The sequence below is a fragment of the Solanum lycopersicum genome, chromosome 2, assembly GCF_036512215.1.
Source record: "Solanum lycopersicum chromosome 2, SLM_r2.1".
Taxonomy (NCBI): Eukaryota; Viridiplantae; Streptophyta; class Magnoliopsida; order Solanales; family Solanaceae; genus Solanum; species Solanum lycopersicum.
In genome coordinates, this window is record NC_090801.1 from 63,437,178 (window position 1) to 63,452,500 (window position 15,323).

Sequence of the window (15,323 nt, forward strand, 5' to 3'; positions counted from 1 at the left end):
TCCAGATCTCGCTCGCCACTCTCCCAAATCTCGCTCGCCTTTCTCACTTATACAAACAGAAGCGAAATGTATAATTGCGTTTCTGTTTGTATAAAAGGTGAAAAAATTGTATACACACATGCAAGTACATATATTTTCTTACTATACACTTATAATTATACAATAAAAATACTCTCCTACCCAGTTTCTTTTGCCTTTCTCTCTTTCTCGTTTTATACAATTTTCAAATTGTATCTAATTTCTCTCTTTCTCGTTTTATACAATTCGATTCAATTGTATATTCCTTGTCAAGTTTCTTTTGTCTTTCTCTCTTTCTTATTTTATACAAATTCAAATTGTATATAATTGTTCTATACACTTATAATAATACAATTCGTTTTATATACTTCATTTTATACAGTTCTCTTGCCTGAGTGTCTTTCTCTTTCTTGTTTTATGCACTCCGTTTTATATAATTTGCTTTAATTGTATATGTATAACAAATTATACAGTTTTTATGTTTGTTATGGAGCGCAATTATGCAAACTTTGCTATAGCATACAAATATGAATTTTTATTTGTTATTTTGTGAAAGTTGCCCTAAAAAATACAGTTATATTATAAGTGAGTTTTAAAATTTAAAGAAAAAAATGATACATATATTCTCGAACTAATTTTTGAACAATAAAAGTATCAATAACTCAAAAATCTATGTAGAATATTGATATATCATGTACGATAATTTGAGAAAATATTCATTTTTCCCCCAATTTTAATAAATGGGTTGTCCTAAAATATCTTTTTAGACAACATTATTTGATATGTATATAAAAGAAGTTCTAAAATTGAACATGACACAACCAACCATAAACATTTTTTATTGTCATTTTATCCTCAATGCATTTGGTGGTTTATCATTTATTGGAGTAAACAAAACACCTAAATGTCCCACTAAATAATTATTTTAGGAAACTGGACAAGGAAAAGGAAGAGACAACAAAAAGCGATGAACTGCCTTTACCAAATTGGTTCGTAATGGAAATTTCCATTGATAATTTTCTATGAGACTGTAAGCATCATCATCATCAACACCCAAAATTATCCTCAATTTTGCGAGGTGCCTCCTTTTATTTATCTTCACAAATCGTAACTTTTCGTTCTGCTTACTTTGTTTGCCTCCGAAATCCTGTTTTCCTTTTATAACTGTGTAAAGTTGTTTAGATTGACAAATTACCTTGATGTTGTATTTGTTTTCGTTCCAATTCTTTGAATGTTGATCGGAATTTGATGGGTATTGCTAAGAAGGGTTTTAATCCTATGATTTTGGTATAATTTAAGCGGGAAAATTGTCCCTTTCTTTGTCTGAAATTCTAATTCTTTTACATGGGTGTTTTGTTTTCTTTGTATTTTTCTAGGAGGGGAAAGAACAGGTAATGGGGTTTCTCTTTCTTGGATTTTTATGATATTGTTTCGTCAAAAAAGGCTTTTTGACAGTTGGGTTTTGGATTATTATGGATGTAATCAGTAGAGTGATGTCTAAACTTCCTGCCAGTTTGTTTTGTACTTTTCTAGCCTTGGGAAAGCACAGTTCGCCATGAATTTGTATGACTTTATAATGTTCTTAATAAACTTTTATCTGGAAATGCTGTCTTTGTGGTGTATTGTGAATGAAATTAGACTAATTCCTGGGGCATTGCAAAGAACATGGTGATGGATTTATTATTCTTTATCCAATGTCATGGGAATTCCTCAACAAGTTTTAAACGAGTGCAGCTTAACCTTTTTTAATCTGAATATTGTGCTTGAATGAAATCACTGTAGAAGAATTTTTATACGATGGGCCTTTTTTACCCGAAGGTTGAGAACTGCAGTGTGGTTGTTAGAGTTAAAGTTTTGATATGATTCCCATGTGGTCCATATTAACTGTCTTCTACTAGTTACTAAAACCCAATGTTCCTAAAACATTTAATTTTTTAGGTTCCTGAACTCACATCAGTGACTTGATAAGGTGATGGCGGGGGAGGGAAATATTGATCTCTCAGCTTTAAAATCCCAATTGACTCAAACTGACGTTACTTGGAAGCTAGAGATGGAGAAAAGCCAGTCCCCAGTGGATGCTTTACAAGCAAAACTGTTGGAGGTAAAAGCTTCTATTCAGGGATCAGAAGAAGATACAAAGAAGGAGTTAGATGTTCTATGGCATAGAGTAAGAACTGCTACAACATTGATGACGTACTTGAAAGCTAAAGCCAGAGTCGTGGCTGTTCCAGATTTGGCCCATTCCTCATGCGGCATCAAAGAACTAGATGGAGTGGGTATTGTTGATAAAAATGGTATACCATTATCCAGTTGGACTAGGGATGTTGATCTCTCATCTTTTAATGATGCTGATGATGAATTATGGATTAGACTTTCGAGTAAACATGGTCAACTTGATGAACAAGATGGATCTTATATGAGTGAATTACTCAGAAGTGTACAATTGGTTACAGATGTTATGGAAAGTCTTGTCAAGAGGATTATAATGGCGGAATCTGAAACTGCTATAGAGAAAGACAAGGTAACAGTAGGTGAAGAAGAGATTAAAAGGAAGACGCTCCTTATTGAAAACATGTCTATTAAGTTAGAGGAAATGGAAAGATTTGCTCTGGGTACAAATCTTATCCTGACTGAGATGCGGCAGAGAGTTGAAGATTTGGTTGAAGAAACTTCTAGACAGAGGCAGAGAGCTGCAGAAAATGAGCAGGAGCTTTGTCGTGTTAAGACCGACTTTGAGTCTCTAAAATCCTATGTCAGTAATCTCGTTAGTGTGAGAGAAACAATTCTATCATCAGAAAAGCAATTCCAGACAATTGAAAGGCTTTTTGAGCGGTAAGTGAATCCCTTTTGTCAAAAAATTTCCATTAACCATAACATGTGCACTGAACTTTTTCTTTTTTTCCTGGCTATACAATGTGTCTGATGCATGAAGTTAAATGTTAAATATATCCTTTTGCCTCACTTTCATAGCACTATATTTTAATACTTGCCATACAACTTGTAACTAGAATACAAGTGTCCAAGCACAACTTCTTCCTGTGTGATCGAATAATACTTGCCTTGCAGCTTGTGTATAATAGTCGCAATACAAATGCACAAGTCTAATGTGTATTTTTGGTAAAATGTTGCGATAGCTCCACTACATTACTACCTTGTTTCTCTGGTCTGGCTGTTTTTTTGTGTATAAAATATTGCTTTTAGGAATTAGAAGTAGTATATATATGTATTTCACCTTAAGGCAGCTATTGATTTAAAGGGAGTGCCAGCATAGATAATTAGATACTCATAGTTGTTCAAGTGTTCTAAACTTTTCTTTTTCTTTGAGTGTGGTTGATTTAGATTATTAATACCATGCTGGACTCTTGACAAGCTTAGTGCTGTAACGTCCCTTTTAAGCTATTGGACTGTTGTAGGATCTTGTTCTTGTAAAGATTTAGGCCACCATATTTCTCTTTTTTATTATTTCCAGGCTTGGGGTGGGATGGGGGATCATTTGAATCTTAACAGTGTTGATCATTGTTCACTGCTAAGGGCTGGGACCATTTGAAATTAACAATGCATTGTTTACATGATATTACAGGGATAACAGAACCAAAAAGGGGAAAAAATCCAAATTGTTGCTTATGGAGTTAATGTTTATTTTATTTTGGTATGTGCTTTGTTGCACTGACTCCCAGATGTAAGACAGATATACCATCTGAGAACTCTACAAGGGGTGAGAAATTAGGGAAAAGATAAAGAAGTGATTGGGAAAGTTTGATTATTCCGTCAAGTTTGGTTGAGAATTTATATTAGTTATTACTAACTTACAATACGGTAAGGTACTGATTCTAGGGAACAAAACATCTCTAAATTTTTGGTTGATGTCTCATTTTATGGTTTTAGACAATTCTCAGCGATGAGCTTGCTTTTGAGGTTGAGCTAAGGTTGAAGGTCCACTTTTTTTAATAGAAATATTTGTGAGAAGTTAGAACAAATAGTCGAAGGTGCAGAGGTTAGAGCCTTTACTCTATATGAAGTGCATCTGCTCTACATTGGCCAAAGAACACAAAATTAAAATAATTTCTCTATTTTTCATAAACTTGCAGGGTAAAATATAAAGTCCCTAATTTTGTTTTTATTTTTTTGTATACGAATAAAAGCATATCAGTCCAGAAACTAAAGAATCTCAAAGTATGAAATAAAACTTGATGATACCAGAATGAAATAATTGAGAATAAACTCGGAAGGTTTTACTGCTAGTTTTTAACACCTTAATCCAATATAAGGCAATAATGAGTATCAAGTTCATCAATTTTAAAACCTAGCTCTCTCAAACTTTTATTAATAGAAAAGGTTGTATTCTCTATCTCTAATGGCATAAATTTGTTCTTTTCTTTTGAGAATGAAGTCGAACAATCTTTTTCTAATTGATAATTAATTGAGATTAGAACTTTTGAGATGCTATATATTTGAAATGATAGCTTCAGTTGCAATATCCTCCATTTCATTACTCTCTTGCTCAACCCAACTAGCATCTTAAATTCGTTGGTAGTTGTACGACCAAGTAACATAGTAGTACAGAACATAAAGAAAGCGTGAACTTTGATGAAGTTTCATCTGATTTGAATTGAGCTAACACAAGGTTTAAACTTTCTGCTCCTTATTTCTGCTGTTCTCAGGCTAAATTTTCTTATATCCGAATTGGCACGAAATGTTTAAGCTGTAATAATTTGATCAACTGATATTTCATCATGCGGAAAAATTGTGTGCTGAGTTTGTTTTATGTGAAACCAGGCTGGTCGCCAAGTCAACACAACTGGAGAGTGAGAAGACGCAGAAAGAGGCTGAAGTAGAAAAACTGATGGAAGAAAATGTGAGGTTGACTGCTCTGCTTGATAAGAAAGAGGCACAGCTTTTGGCTATGAATGAACAGTGCAAAGTTATGGCGTTAAGTGCTTCAAATATTTAGTTCAGTGTGTTTAGACCCTTTGCTTCTTTTCGTGTTTAATGTCACCTGCTTAAAAAGGTGAAGACTGCAAAACCTTATATCCAGTTTATGCAACTCTGAGTGTCTCATTGATAAAATGCATATTTATCCTCAAATCTAATGGAAAAACTAGACACCCTCTTCGGTGTAGTGCCTTTTACATCTATGACAAATTTCTGTTTTTCACAGTTTCAGTTTATTGAGGATGGCAGTCACACTGGTGTTTGATATAATCATATTTGTTTCTTTTGCGTCATTGGTCTTTGTTTTACAAGTATGTTAATGCCTTGCTCTCTACTACCTAAATTAGTGATATACCAAAAGTTAAGTCATTGACCCATTCAAAAGTTACTCGGATTGAAATGTGGGTTAAAATAATTTTGTAGTATCTTAAAAAAATTATTGTTTTTCATTATTACTCTAGTATCTTCCAATTGTAATTCTTAACTCATTCTTAGCTGAAGATACACCTCTCATTATTGGATAAGCATGTTTATTTTACTAAATAGGCAAACTTTGATTATTTTAAACTCTCAAATTTTTCTTTGATGATTACGATATATTTACTAAGATAGAAAAAAATGAATTACGATATATATACTAAAATAGAAAAGACTGAATCAAACTATCAAATATCATATTGATAATGCTTCGATATTTTCACAAATATCATATTATTTTACTCAATATTTGTCATTTTGGCCTTATAATAATTACAAGAATATCATACAAATAGAACCTTTCTAAACTGTTGTATATAATATTTAAAAGTAACTTTTTTATTTTAAATAATAATTCCATCATTCGCTAGAAAGGAGGATGATTTGAATAGTAAAATGACTAATCAAAATTAGCAGACGAAGTTAATTATCAATCATATCAATAATTTGACTAATTACAACACATAGCAAAAACTCAATGTAACATTTTATATCAGAATGAATAGATAAAATGATACATTATCAAGTTGATATAGCTCCAAATAAATATGATAAATACAAAGCAAAACAGATCAAACTCTATCTAGGTATGATTAACTTTGTAAAACTCTCAATATTTTAAATTTCAAATAAGAACATATATTTGTTTAATATAACAATTTTGCTCAAAAGAGAAAGAGAGACATCGTTGATATTTTTTGGCGGGTTAGTTTGGAGGGAGGCGAAAAACCAGAATTGGAACATTCTTTGTTCCATGCAAATACTCTCTCTACTTAATACCCAAAACCCACCATGCCTTTCTAATTCCTACCAAACTCATCAGATTTCCCCTTTTCACTCTTCAATTTCAAAACCCTAATTTCCAATTTCTTCACAATTTCCATAACTAGGTTCGTTTTTGCATGTAAAATGCCTCTAAACTCGCCGAATGACAGTGAACATGGTGGAAATGAGTCTGATCCAAGGCTACATCTCACCAAAATTGCAAACCCTTCCGAAGATTTTGAAAAAAAGGTACGTTATTGTTATCTTATAAATTTATGACTAGTACTAATCAGTATTTATTTTCTACTTTTTTTGGTGTATCGTATGCTTTTTTTAACTCCTGTGTTTGTGCGGATATTGGTTCAATTCTGTTTCGTGTTAGGATATTGGTAAAAGTGGAGGTCGTAGACCTTGTTTTTGATAATATAGCGGTTGTAGTTCTTTATTTTTCATATTAGCTGCAGGATTCGATTTTACATAAACGATAGAGTGTAATATTTTATCATGCTGCGTATAATTTATGTATTTGATGAATTATTCTGTTTGAGCAGTTCAGAGTGTTATTTATGTCTACTCTGGAAATATTTTGACCCTTGCGCATTGACTAGTTTCTTTCGCTTCCTAACGTCTTCCATAGCTTGACATATAATTTGATTAATTTCTGGTATTACACAGACTTCAAGCAAGAGGCTGAAAGATGTTGAAATTTATGTCCCAATAGTCTTTGGAACAATTGCATTTTGGCTAGGCAAGAAAGCCACTGAGTAAGTGGGCATGGACATTCTTTTTAGTGCATTTATTTGGTAAGAGTATTATGCTTCTTGATACAATTATAAATATATCGGTTTGTCAATCAGAACTCAGTCACATAGGTGGTCAGTATATGTTCGTGGGGCAACAAATGAGGATCTTAGTGGAGTTATCAAGAAGGTTGTTTTTCAATTGCATCCAAGCTTTAACAATCCTGTTAGAGTGGTAGAATCTCCACCCTTTGAGTTGTCAGAATGTGGTTGGGGCGAATTTGAAATTGCAATATCCCTTCTCTTCCACGATGACGTTGGTGAAAAGAAGTTGGATTTGTAAGTTCTTTACTTTGTGCTTTATCTTCTTTTCCTTAAACTTTGCCTGGCAGTGTGGATATACTTCCAGTGCTCTTGTTTCCCCAGGTATCATCATTTGAAGTTATACGCAGAGAATGAGCCTGGCCCCCAGTCGACAAAGAAACCTATTGTTGTGGAAACTTACAATGAGATTGTATTCCCTGATCCTCCTGAGGATTTCTTTTCTCGTATTCAGAACCATCCTTCAGTAGTCGTTCCACGGCTTCCTACAACATTTAAGTTGCCTCCTGGTAAATATCTTCTTTGCTTTGCTGAGATCTTTTGGATTTTGCTGCTGGAGTAACTTGGTCCTTTCAGTTTGTAATTTTCTACTTTATGTTTCTTAGCACCAATTGAGGATCTGCATGCCTTGAAGAGAGGTGATACAAAAAATCATCCTCTTAGTCAGTGGTTCATCAATTTCTCTGAGGCTGATGAACTCTTAAAACTCACAGCAGCTCGTCAGAGGGTGAGCTTAACTTAACTTAACTCTCTCTCCCTCTCCCTCCCTCACACACATACAACACACACATAAGCAGACATGCTCAGTACATCTAAACGTCTTTGTGTAAAAACAGTCATGCTCATAGATTCTTGAAATCATGTGTCTGTACCTCTCGTGAGATAAAGCTGGATGCGTAATTTCTTATATATAAAGCTGCGTAGCAACCTAGTTATTTAAGCTGATGCAATATTATTTGGTGACAGAAAGGTGTGGCCTAGTGGCCAATAAAGTGGGTTAAGAACTATGAGATCTTAGGTTCAAATCCCAGCACAGGCAAACACAGTAGGTGATTTCTTCCATTTTTCCAAGCCTTTGTGGACAGAGTTACCATGTGTTGGTGGGAGAAAGCAGATAACCATGGGATTAGTTGAGTGCACACAAGTTGGCTGGATTCCACGGTTATAAAAACACATTTCTGACATAAATTATGTTAATACAGCTCAAATGTTCATTTTCATCTCTATACCTTTTTCATTTTTGGATGAAATGTAGAGCAGAAGTGTATTATCTAAACATGTTGGGTGAATGAGACTTATGTTTCGACATTTTTCTTTGAGCTTTAATTTCTCTATGCAGTCGTATATTCTTTACTTGTATCTTTCAGTTCTAGGATTGGATTCTCGATTTTCATCTGACCTGGATAAACTGTCTTGTCTAGACCGGAGTGTGCCTTTTTTCTCCTCTAGACCATCAGTTATCTACTTCATTAGGGTTTTAAAGGGAGCTTCAAGCATATGCCGTTGGCTCTTAAGAGACCAAGTACTTTTTTTTTCCTTAGTCAGAGAAGTAGATGAATACTTTCACTAGAAAAAAGAAGAGACAAGCTGATCGCTAGATGATATAAATAACCCAATTTCACCATGTTAACGAGTTATGGTTCAAAGCTTCATGCATCAGCTATATTGTACAAGTGATTCTAATCCCTGATTGATGAACTCGTAACATTTGAAGCAACAACTGTGTTGAACACCTCAAAATACAAATATGTATATCTAAAGGCTGCATTTTGAAGCAAATTAGATATTTTGTAAATAAGTTTATAGCTGGCCACACCAGCCTTCTTTCCTTGATTATTTATTTGTCTATCTTCTCATTTATTTTCCTCTAAGCCATGCACTTTGAGCTTACAGGCTCAATTTCCACATTTGTAATATTAGTTGTTTACTATTAGCTAATTGATTGGATATTGGTCTGACAGGTGCAAGCTCACATTGTTAAGCTGAGGAGGCAGTTGAGTGTGATGGATGAGCTACCCCAGACATTCAAACTGGATTCTGATTAGAGTATGTACATGATTGGTCGGTCACATTTACATGTTCTTTTGTACATGTCGACTAGCTCAGTTAGTGGAAGTTCATTTTCTTTTCTCCATCCATATCTTGTCAAAATCTCCACCTGACCCTTTCACTATCCCCCAGCCCCTCCTTTCATGTCTATCTCCTCCATATGCTGTGAGGTACAAGCTGTACTATGTCCTGGGTAACGTCTAAGGATATTTTTCTGTAACATCTAGGATAGTTGTGTTATTCTGGCTCCTCTGTAAAGAAGAATGTTACCACGATTTATGGTGAAACTATTTGTCAAAAAAATTGGAAAGAAAATTTCCTGACTGAAGTCTTACTGGGTTGCTTTCTGGATATGTTACATGAGACTTAAATTGGTGAGTTTGCTCCCTCAGTGACAGGTTTTACGCAAAGGTAAGCTCATCACATTATTGCTTTTCATGTTTAATAGTTTCTACTTTTTTGGTTGGTGCTACTCTTCACATCAGTAGTTATGCGACAGGTCTTCTCAATTTTAACATGGTCTTTCCATAGTTCATGTCTCAGTTACTACGCTCTTGTTGTTTCTGGTATCTGTGTGGGGTTGCTGTGTGAAATCTAGCACATGTACTTGCAGTTAGTTGTTTCTTTTGGCTTTATATGTGATACCATGCACTTGGATAAGTCCTTTTGACTATTATTTTTCTATAATGCGCTTCATTTAACTTTGCGCCGTCAACTATTTGCAAAGAAAACCCTGGATGTGATAAATTCTCTTCTTTTTTCTGGTTGAAGTTGAAAGTATTACTATCATTATTTTTGTTATGACAGCCATTTGACATTCTTTAGCATCAATTGTAGAGCAGATCTTTAGCTGTTTGAGTGTTGCTTCTTTTTTATCTGGTAATGAATGGAAGCCTAGTAGAACTTTTCCTCCCATATGTACCCTGTCCTGGTATTTAACCAGTTAACCTTGACTCAACTTGATCCTTCGAATCTTCTTGTTGCTGGTCTGGTAAGGTATTTGACCTATATACAAGAAAGTAAACTAATTAGCAATAGCAGTACCCTCTTTTAAGTACCTTTTCAGTTTTGGCGGCATGAGTTCTCTATTAAATATATGATTAGCTAGTGAGAAAATAAGCAGCCCTACTAAATATTATACAAGACCCAGTATATCATTGTTGTTCCACAAGGCTTCAAGCTTGAAGCAATAGTCAGAGCGTGACAGTCAATTTGGAATATTATATTATAGACCTATTTGAGCATATCTACAAAATAAAAAATCATCATTATAGCAATAATTTGGTGGGCTTGTGGTTGGACCCATGTTGTTCCTTTTTTCATAACCAAAGCTTGGAGAAAGGAAGAAATAAGTGTCTTATGGAGAATGTGGTCAAAATCCGTAATGGTTAAATTATAACAACCAAATTAATGCAAGAGAATTTGCTCAAAATCCATAATAGAGTCAAACTATAACAACCAAATTTATTATTTTCATGCATAAGGATCTTAGTGGCAGAGGTGATGCTTGGAGTAGGTGCTTTTGAACATGTTCCAGTTGAAGAATGTGGTCAAAATTCGTAACAGAGTTTCAACTTTGGACTATAACAATCAAATTGATTACTAATTTCATGCACAAGGGTCTGAGTGGCAGAGGTGTGATTCTTGGAAAAATTGCCGTTTCTGAGAATGTTTCAATTCAAAAATGCGTGATTTGTTTCTAGGGATTTAGAACCCAATTTCTCCATAAAGTCTCTAATCCAAAGGGTGTAGAATTTTTCATATTTATACCTTTTCTTATTGAAGGGGGCTTCTGTGAAATCACTTCACTCAGGAAATAACAAAGGAAGGGCAACCACATGTTTTCTTTTAAATAGTAATTTGACTGAGATTGGTTTTCGAGCTCAAGCCCCTTGTATAGGTTGGATTCTAGTGTGCATTCTCATATCAATTAAGATTTCCTTGAGTTTCAGATAGGGTTGGGGGGTGGGTACATGAAAATTTTCAACTTATTTTACTATGTTCAGTTTGTGTATTCTTCTATAATGGGCTGTCTAGTTGCAATTGTTCATTGGAGATCACTGTGCAATTTCTTTAAACTAGTAATTTGTGCGGTTCATTTCAGTAGACATTAGGCAAAAGAATTCACATGTTCTGGTGTTCGTTATTTCCAAATTGTACTACACAGGATAAATTAAGTTTATGATTACCATAGAAATTAAAAACTCGGATGTATTAGCAGCCTCCGTTTTTGTTTCAACTTGAAAGCAAGAGTAACATGGCTTCACATGCTAATTCAAGTATTATGTTGTCACTTGTCACTAGGGGTGTACATAGAAAATGCTATTTGTTTCTTGTGTTATTATTAACTTTGATGGTCCTTTGCCTTCAGTCAGCAGAGTGTTATGTTGTCCATTCTTCATTCATAACAGAACCCACCCCAATGATCAGCCATTCTTGACCTATATTCCCCTTTATACATCGACATAAAGAGATGTTGGGTATATAAGCAAACACGTTTTAAACTCTAGTAATGAGTTTTAAAACCATGTTCGGGTTCTAAAATAGTATCACTAGTGGATTGGGTCGTTACATATTCTGGACCCTGAATCTTCATTTGTTTCTACTACCTATATTAGTTTTATTTCTAACTAATTTCTTAACTTAGGCATGGGATGGGATGATTTATTTCTCTGGAATGTTGGAACACTAATAATGACAAATTTTAAAGGCAGCTTTTGGGCCTCAGCACATGTGAAGGACTGAGAACATGAAAATTATCATAACCTGTCACCAGAATAGAAGACTTAATAATAGTTGTGCTCTTTTTATAATTTCAGAATACATGTCTGCTTTGTCATTTTTCTCATTTATATCTTTTGGGTAGACATTAGCAGTACGTCAGTTTCTGTATTTATTTGCTTATGATGTTGATACCAAGCTTCAAGCAGGGTCACATGGTAGGTTTTATGATGTTGAGACATTTCATTTTCTCCTTACCGCCAAACAACAAATGATGCTTTCAGAGGACTGAATGAACCACTACAATGACGTGTCTTAGCGGTCAATCAAGTGACAAAAAGTCAAAAACTACGATAAGATACTAGGTGATTTCTTCTTATTTGACCGGGGTGAAATTCAATAGTTTTGATTCAAAACCTTATTTGTTTAGTAGAAAATTCACTTAATAAGTATAAATAATTTATTGAAATCAAATAAGCAAATGTAGCTATAATTTAGAGTTTATAAACTTAAAATCATGAATTCGGTAAAAGGTATCAAATGAAATAGAAGACTGGCTGATCATCACCATTATTAAAATAATAAACAGACAAAAGGCTGAATGGACCAGAAAACTGGCTTTTCTTTTGAATGTGAGAAGTCTATATTATAAGTTGAAACATGACATTTTCTTTAGAACAAGGTTATCATGTCGAAAGAGGAGAGGCTCAAGGGGGTTATTTGGCATTTTGAAATTCCTAATAGTTCTATTAATTCATAGATATGCAATTTTGTTTTTAGTACTTCAAACTATAGTGTTTGGACAAAGATTAAAAATGTGTTTGCAGCACTTTTTTAAAATCAATAATAATCTAAGTTTAGCGTAATACGTTATAATCTATAAGCCCATCAAAACACGCTTTAAAGTCACTGCATCAATACACGACATGCAGCTAGAATAGACTAGTGTATATTTAAGTTTAAACATATCACAGCTATATGGTTCCTATTCTAAGAGGGACCAGAGTGATAAGGTTATAGTGAAATTCCTTGGGCATAGGAAGATGTAAATAGAGAAGAGTGAAGGTCGCGTGTGAGGGAGACATATTGAAAATATGATTGAACAACTGAGTTTCTCGTTAATAACTTTTAACTTTACAAGACCATGGATATCGATAATTCAACGATAGGGTAAGTAAGAGAACACCAAGTTGGTTCACATCACCTCACAAGTTGGAAAAAGTTTAGGCTTAAATCTATATCAAAGTTAAAAGTTGTAGTACGTTAGTTTGAAAAGTCATTCTCATTCACTCTAAGTGCTTTTACCTTTTGTACATCCTTTAATTTGTGTCCCCAAAGTGAACATTTGAATTATCACGTTGATAAAAATTAAGCCTATATGAAAAGATTAAAAGTATAGGGTATCATTAGGATGAGGAATTTGTTCTGCAACTTTAAGTGACATACACGTGGATAACAAAACGAATATTCTCGATATGTAATCTATAGGTTTTGAAAATTATAATCAAGATTCATTCTTATACTTTGGCGGAATTTGATATAATTTAACTAAACTCTATGCATGTGAGCTCTTTGTGCATATTTCTATGGTCTGACGAGGCTTACTTTTATCTCATAGTTTTCGTGTAACTAAACTTATAAACTCAATTAACGACTTCAATCCTTTTGAAACCATTGAGTATGACCTAGGGCCATGAATAAGAGTGACATTTAAGAGAAAGTGCTGTCATTTACTAATTTTTTTATATATAAAAAAAATTGATGATTGATGTCCTTGGTTATTTCTGACTATCTAACGTGGTGGTCCAATACTTGTTACATATCAAAATTATCCATCTATCGTTTTTATAAGTTGAAATATGATTCTAATTGGCAAAAACAGGTTCGTTATGGTTGTGTACAAATACTTTTCAATGTTGAAAATCACAAGTCTCAATAATGCATAAGAATTATCACTAGCTAAGCATCGGAACACAAACTCATTCTATTTACTTTTAACTTATTAATTCATGTCAATTCTATATTGATTAAGCAAGTTACCGTATATAAACCACATGTTTTAATCAATTACCTGAATTTGTATGTGTCTTTGAATCATGCTTATAAATTCAATTGAATAATTTTAAAAGTAAAGTAAATTTATAGACTAGTTGACCTCAAAAGATATGGTGTATATCCATAACTCTTCTTTATTTAAATGTTGTGGTGTTGACTTCTCTTTAATCCAACACCATTAGCAATGTCAACCCAAATATTCTAGCTAATATTGTTAAACCTAAAATATTATTTCTTCGTTGATTATTAGGGACACGTGCCGGTGACATATGAATATACGATGTTAATGTGAGTACTATCTGAATAATGTATTGAGTTTGACTTTTTGAACACTTAATAAAATTCATTTACCAACTAAAATAAATATAATATAAAGAATAATTAGAATATACTCATGGGAAAGGGAGTATCATTTCATATGAGAGATGCGATCATTTAATTTTCTTCAAAAAGGAGAAACACAGGGCTAAACAAAATCTAATAGAAAATTTTGATTAATAGTTTTGGTTGAGTTGATTTCGTATTAAACAAAAATAAATTTGACTTCATTTAATTATTTTGGTTTTAATTTTGAAAAGTCAATTTGAAACTAAATCAATCTGACATTTTTTTATTCTATACGCAAAAATATATACTTTCTATTATTTATAAATATTTCTTAATACTTTTATAATTTTATATTTTAACATATTATTCAAGTTGATTTAGAATTTTGAATAGTCCAATAAATGATATATTCATCGATATTATTAATTCTGACGAAGCTCAAATCAATCTAATCAATATTATTGTTGACGAAAAAAGTCAACTCAATACTAAGTATAACAATAATATTGCATATTTGTTCTTAGTTATATATTGATTTAAATAATTAAAAAAACATTGTACCTAATTTTAGTTTTCTTTTATGTTTAGTCATATGGCATGATTTACAACCTTAAAATTATGCATTTTCATTTTGACTTATTTATTGACAATGTTTATTTTATGTAACTTCATTATTATTTTGTTGAATATTTTAGTATCATCACTTATATCATATTTTGTAATATTTTTTTAAGAAACACTTTGGATAATTATATTTTGATAAGACTAAAGAAATGTTTAAAAATACAAGTTATTAATTATATACTTGTATAAATACTTTATTAAAAAAAACTTGAAATCGTGAAACTCAAAAAACTCCGAGGTTGAAAACCTGAAATTTATTAGTTTAGTTTGTTATACAAATTTCAAAATCCTACATAAATAATTTGGTTTGACATTTGAAAAATTTGAATTAACTCGATCCATGCACACCCCAAAACATATGATATCTTTGTACAAAGCATAATAGAAATTAAAAAAAAGTAAGGTGGTATTATACATGCATATTGATATTTGACGTTTAAATCTTATTTGGTTGCTATAAATAAAAATATAAAAAATTGTGTAATTGTTTTGTATACCAAGAATAAAGAATGT

The 15,323-nt window shown here is 32.8% G+C and overlaps 2 protein-coding genes across 3 annotated transcripts; both read left to right on the plus strand.

Moving 5' to 3' along the window:
- The first annotated feature begins 783 nt into the window (after positions 1-783).
- On the plus strand, positions 784-5,175 carry LOC101257129 (uncharacterized). Of its 2 annotated transcripts, none has more exons than XM_004232433.5 (3): positions 784-1,096; positions 1,957-2,850; positions 4,795-5,175. In XM_004232433.5, the coding sequence occupies exons 2-3, from the start codon at positions 1,991-1,993 to the stop codon at positions 4,967-4,969; spliced, it is 1,035 nt and encodes a 344-aa protein (XP_004232481.2). In that variant the 5' UTR covers positions 784-1,096; positions 1,957-1,990; the 3' UTR covers positions 4,970-5,175. The 2 variants fall into 2 exon arrangements, with proteins under 2 accessions (XP_004232481.2, XP_025885289.2); XM_026029504.2 differs by having other exon boundaries at positions 836-1,048.
- Positions 5,176-5,904: 729 nt separating this feature from the next.
- LOC101257425 (transcription initiation factor TFIID subunit 14b) lies at positions 5,905-9,411 on the plus strand. Its single transcript, XM_004232434.5, has 6 exons — positions 5,905-6,441; positions 6,868-6,956; positions 7,050-7,271; positions 7,359-7,543; positions 7,640-7,761; positions 8,996-9,411. The coding sequence occupies exons 1-6, from the start codon at positions 6,337-6,339 to the stop codon at positions 9,077-9,079; spliced, it is 807 nt and encodes a 268-aa protein (XP_004232482.1). The 5' UTR covers positions 5,905-6,336; the 3' UTR covers positions 9,080-9,411.
- Positions 9,412-15,323: the final 5,912 nt, after the last annotated feature.

Bases quoted from the DNA above. Each gene is read 5' to 3' on its own strand.
- LOC101257425 (XM_004232434.5), top strand. From the start codon at position 6,337: ATGCCTCTAAACTCGCCGAATGACAGTGAACATGGTGGAAATGAGTCT. The intron at 7,272-7,358 runs GTAAGTTCTTTA...TTGTTTCCCCAG, and splicing joins GGTGAAAAGAAGTTGGATTT to GTATCATCATTTGAAGTTAT. The intron at 7,762-8,995 runs GTGAGCTTAACT...TTGGTCTGACAG, and splicing joins TCACAGCAGCTCGTCAGAGG to GTGCAAGCTCACATTGTTAA.
- LOC101257129 (XM_004232433.5), top strand. From the start codon at position 1,991: ATGGCGGGGGAGGGAAATATTGATCTCTCAGCTTTAAAATCCCAATTG. The intron at 2,851-4,794 runs GTAAGTGAATCC...ATGTGAAACCAG, and splicing joins ATTGAAAGGCTTTTTGAGCG to GCTGGTCGCCAAGTCAACAC.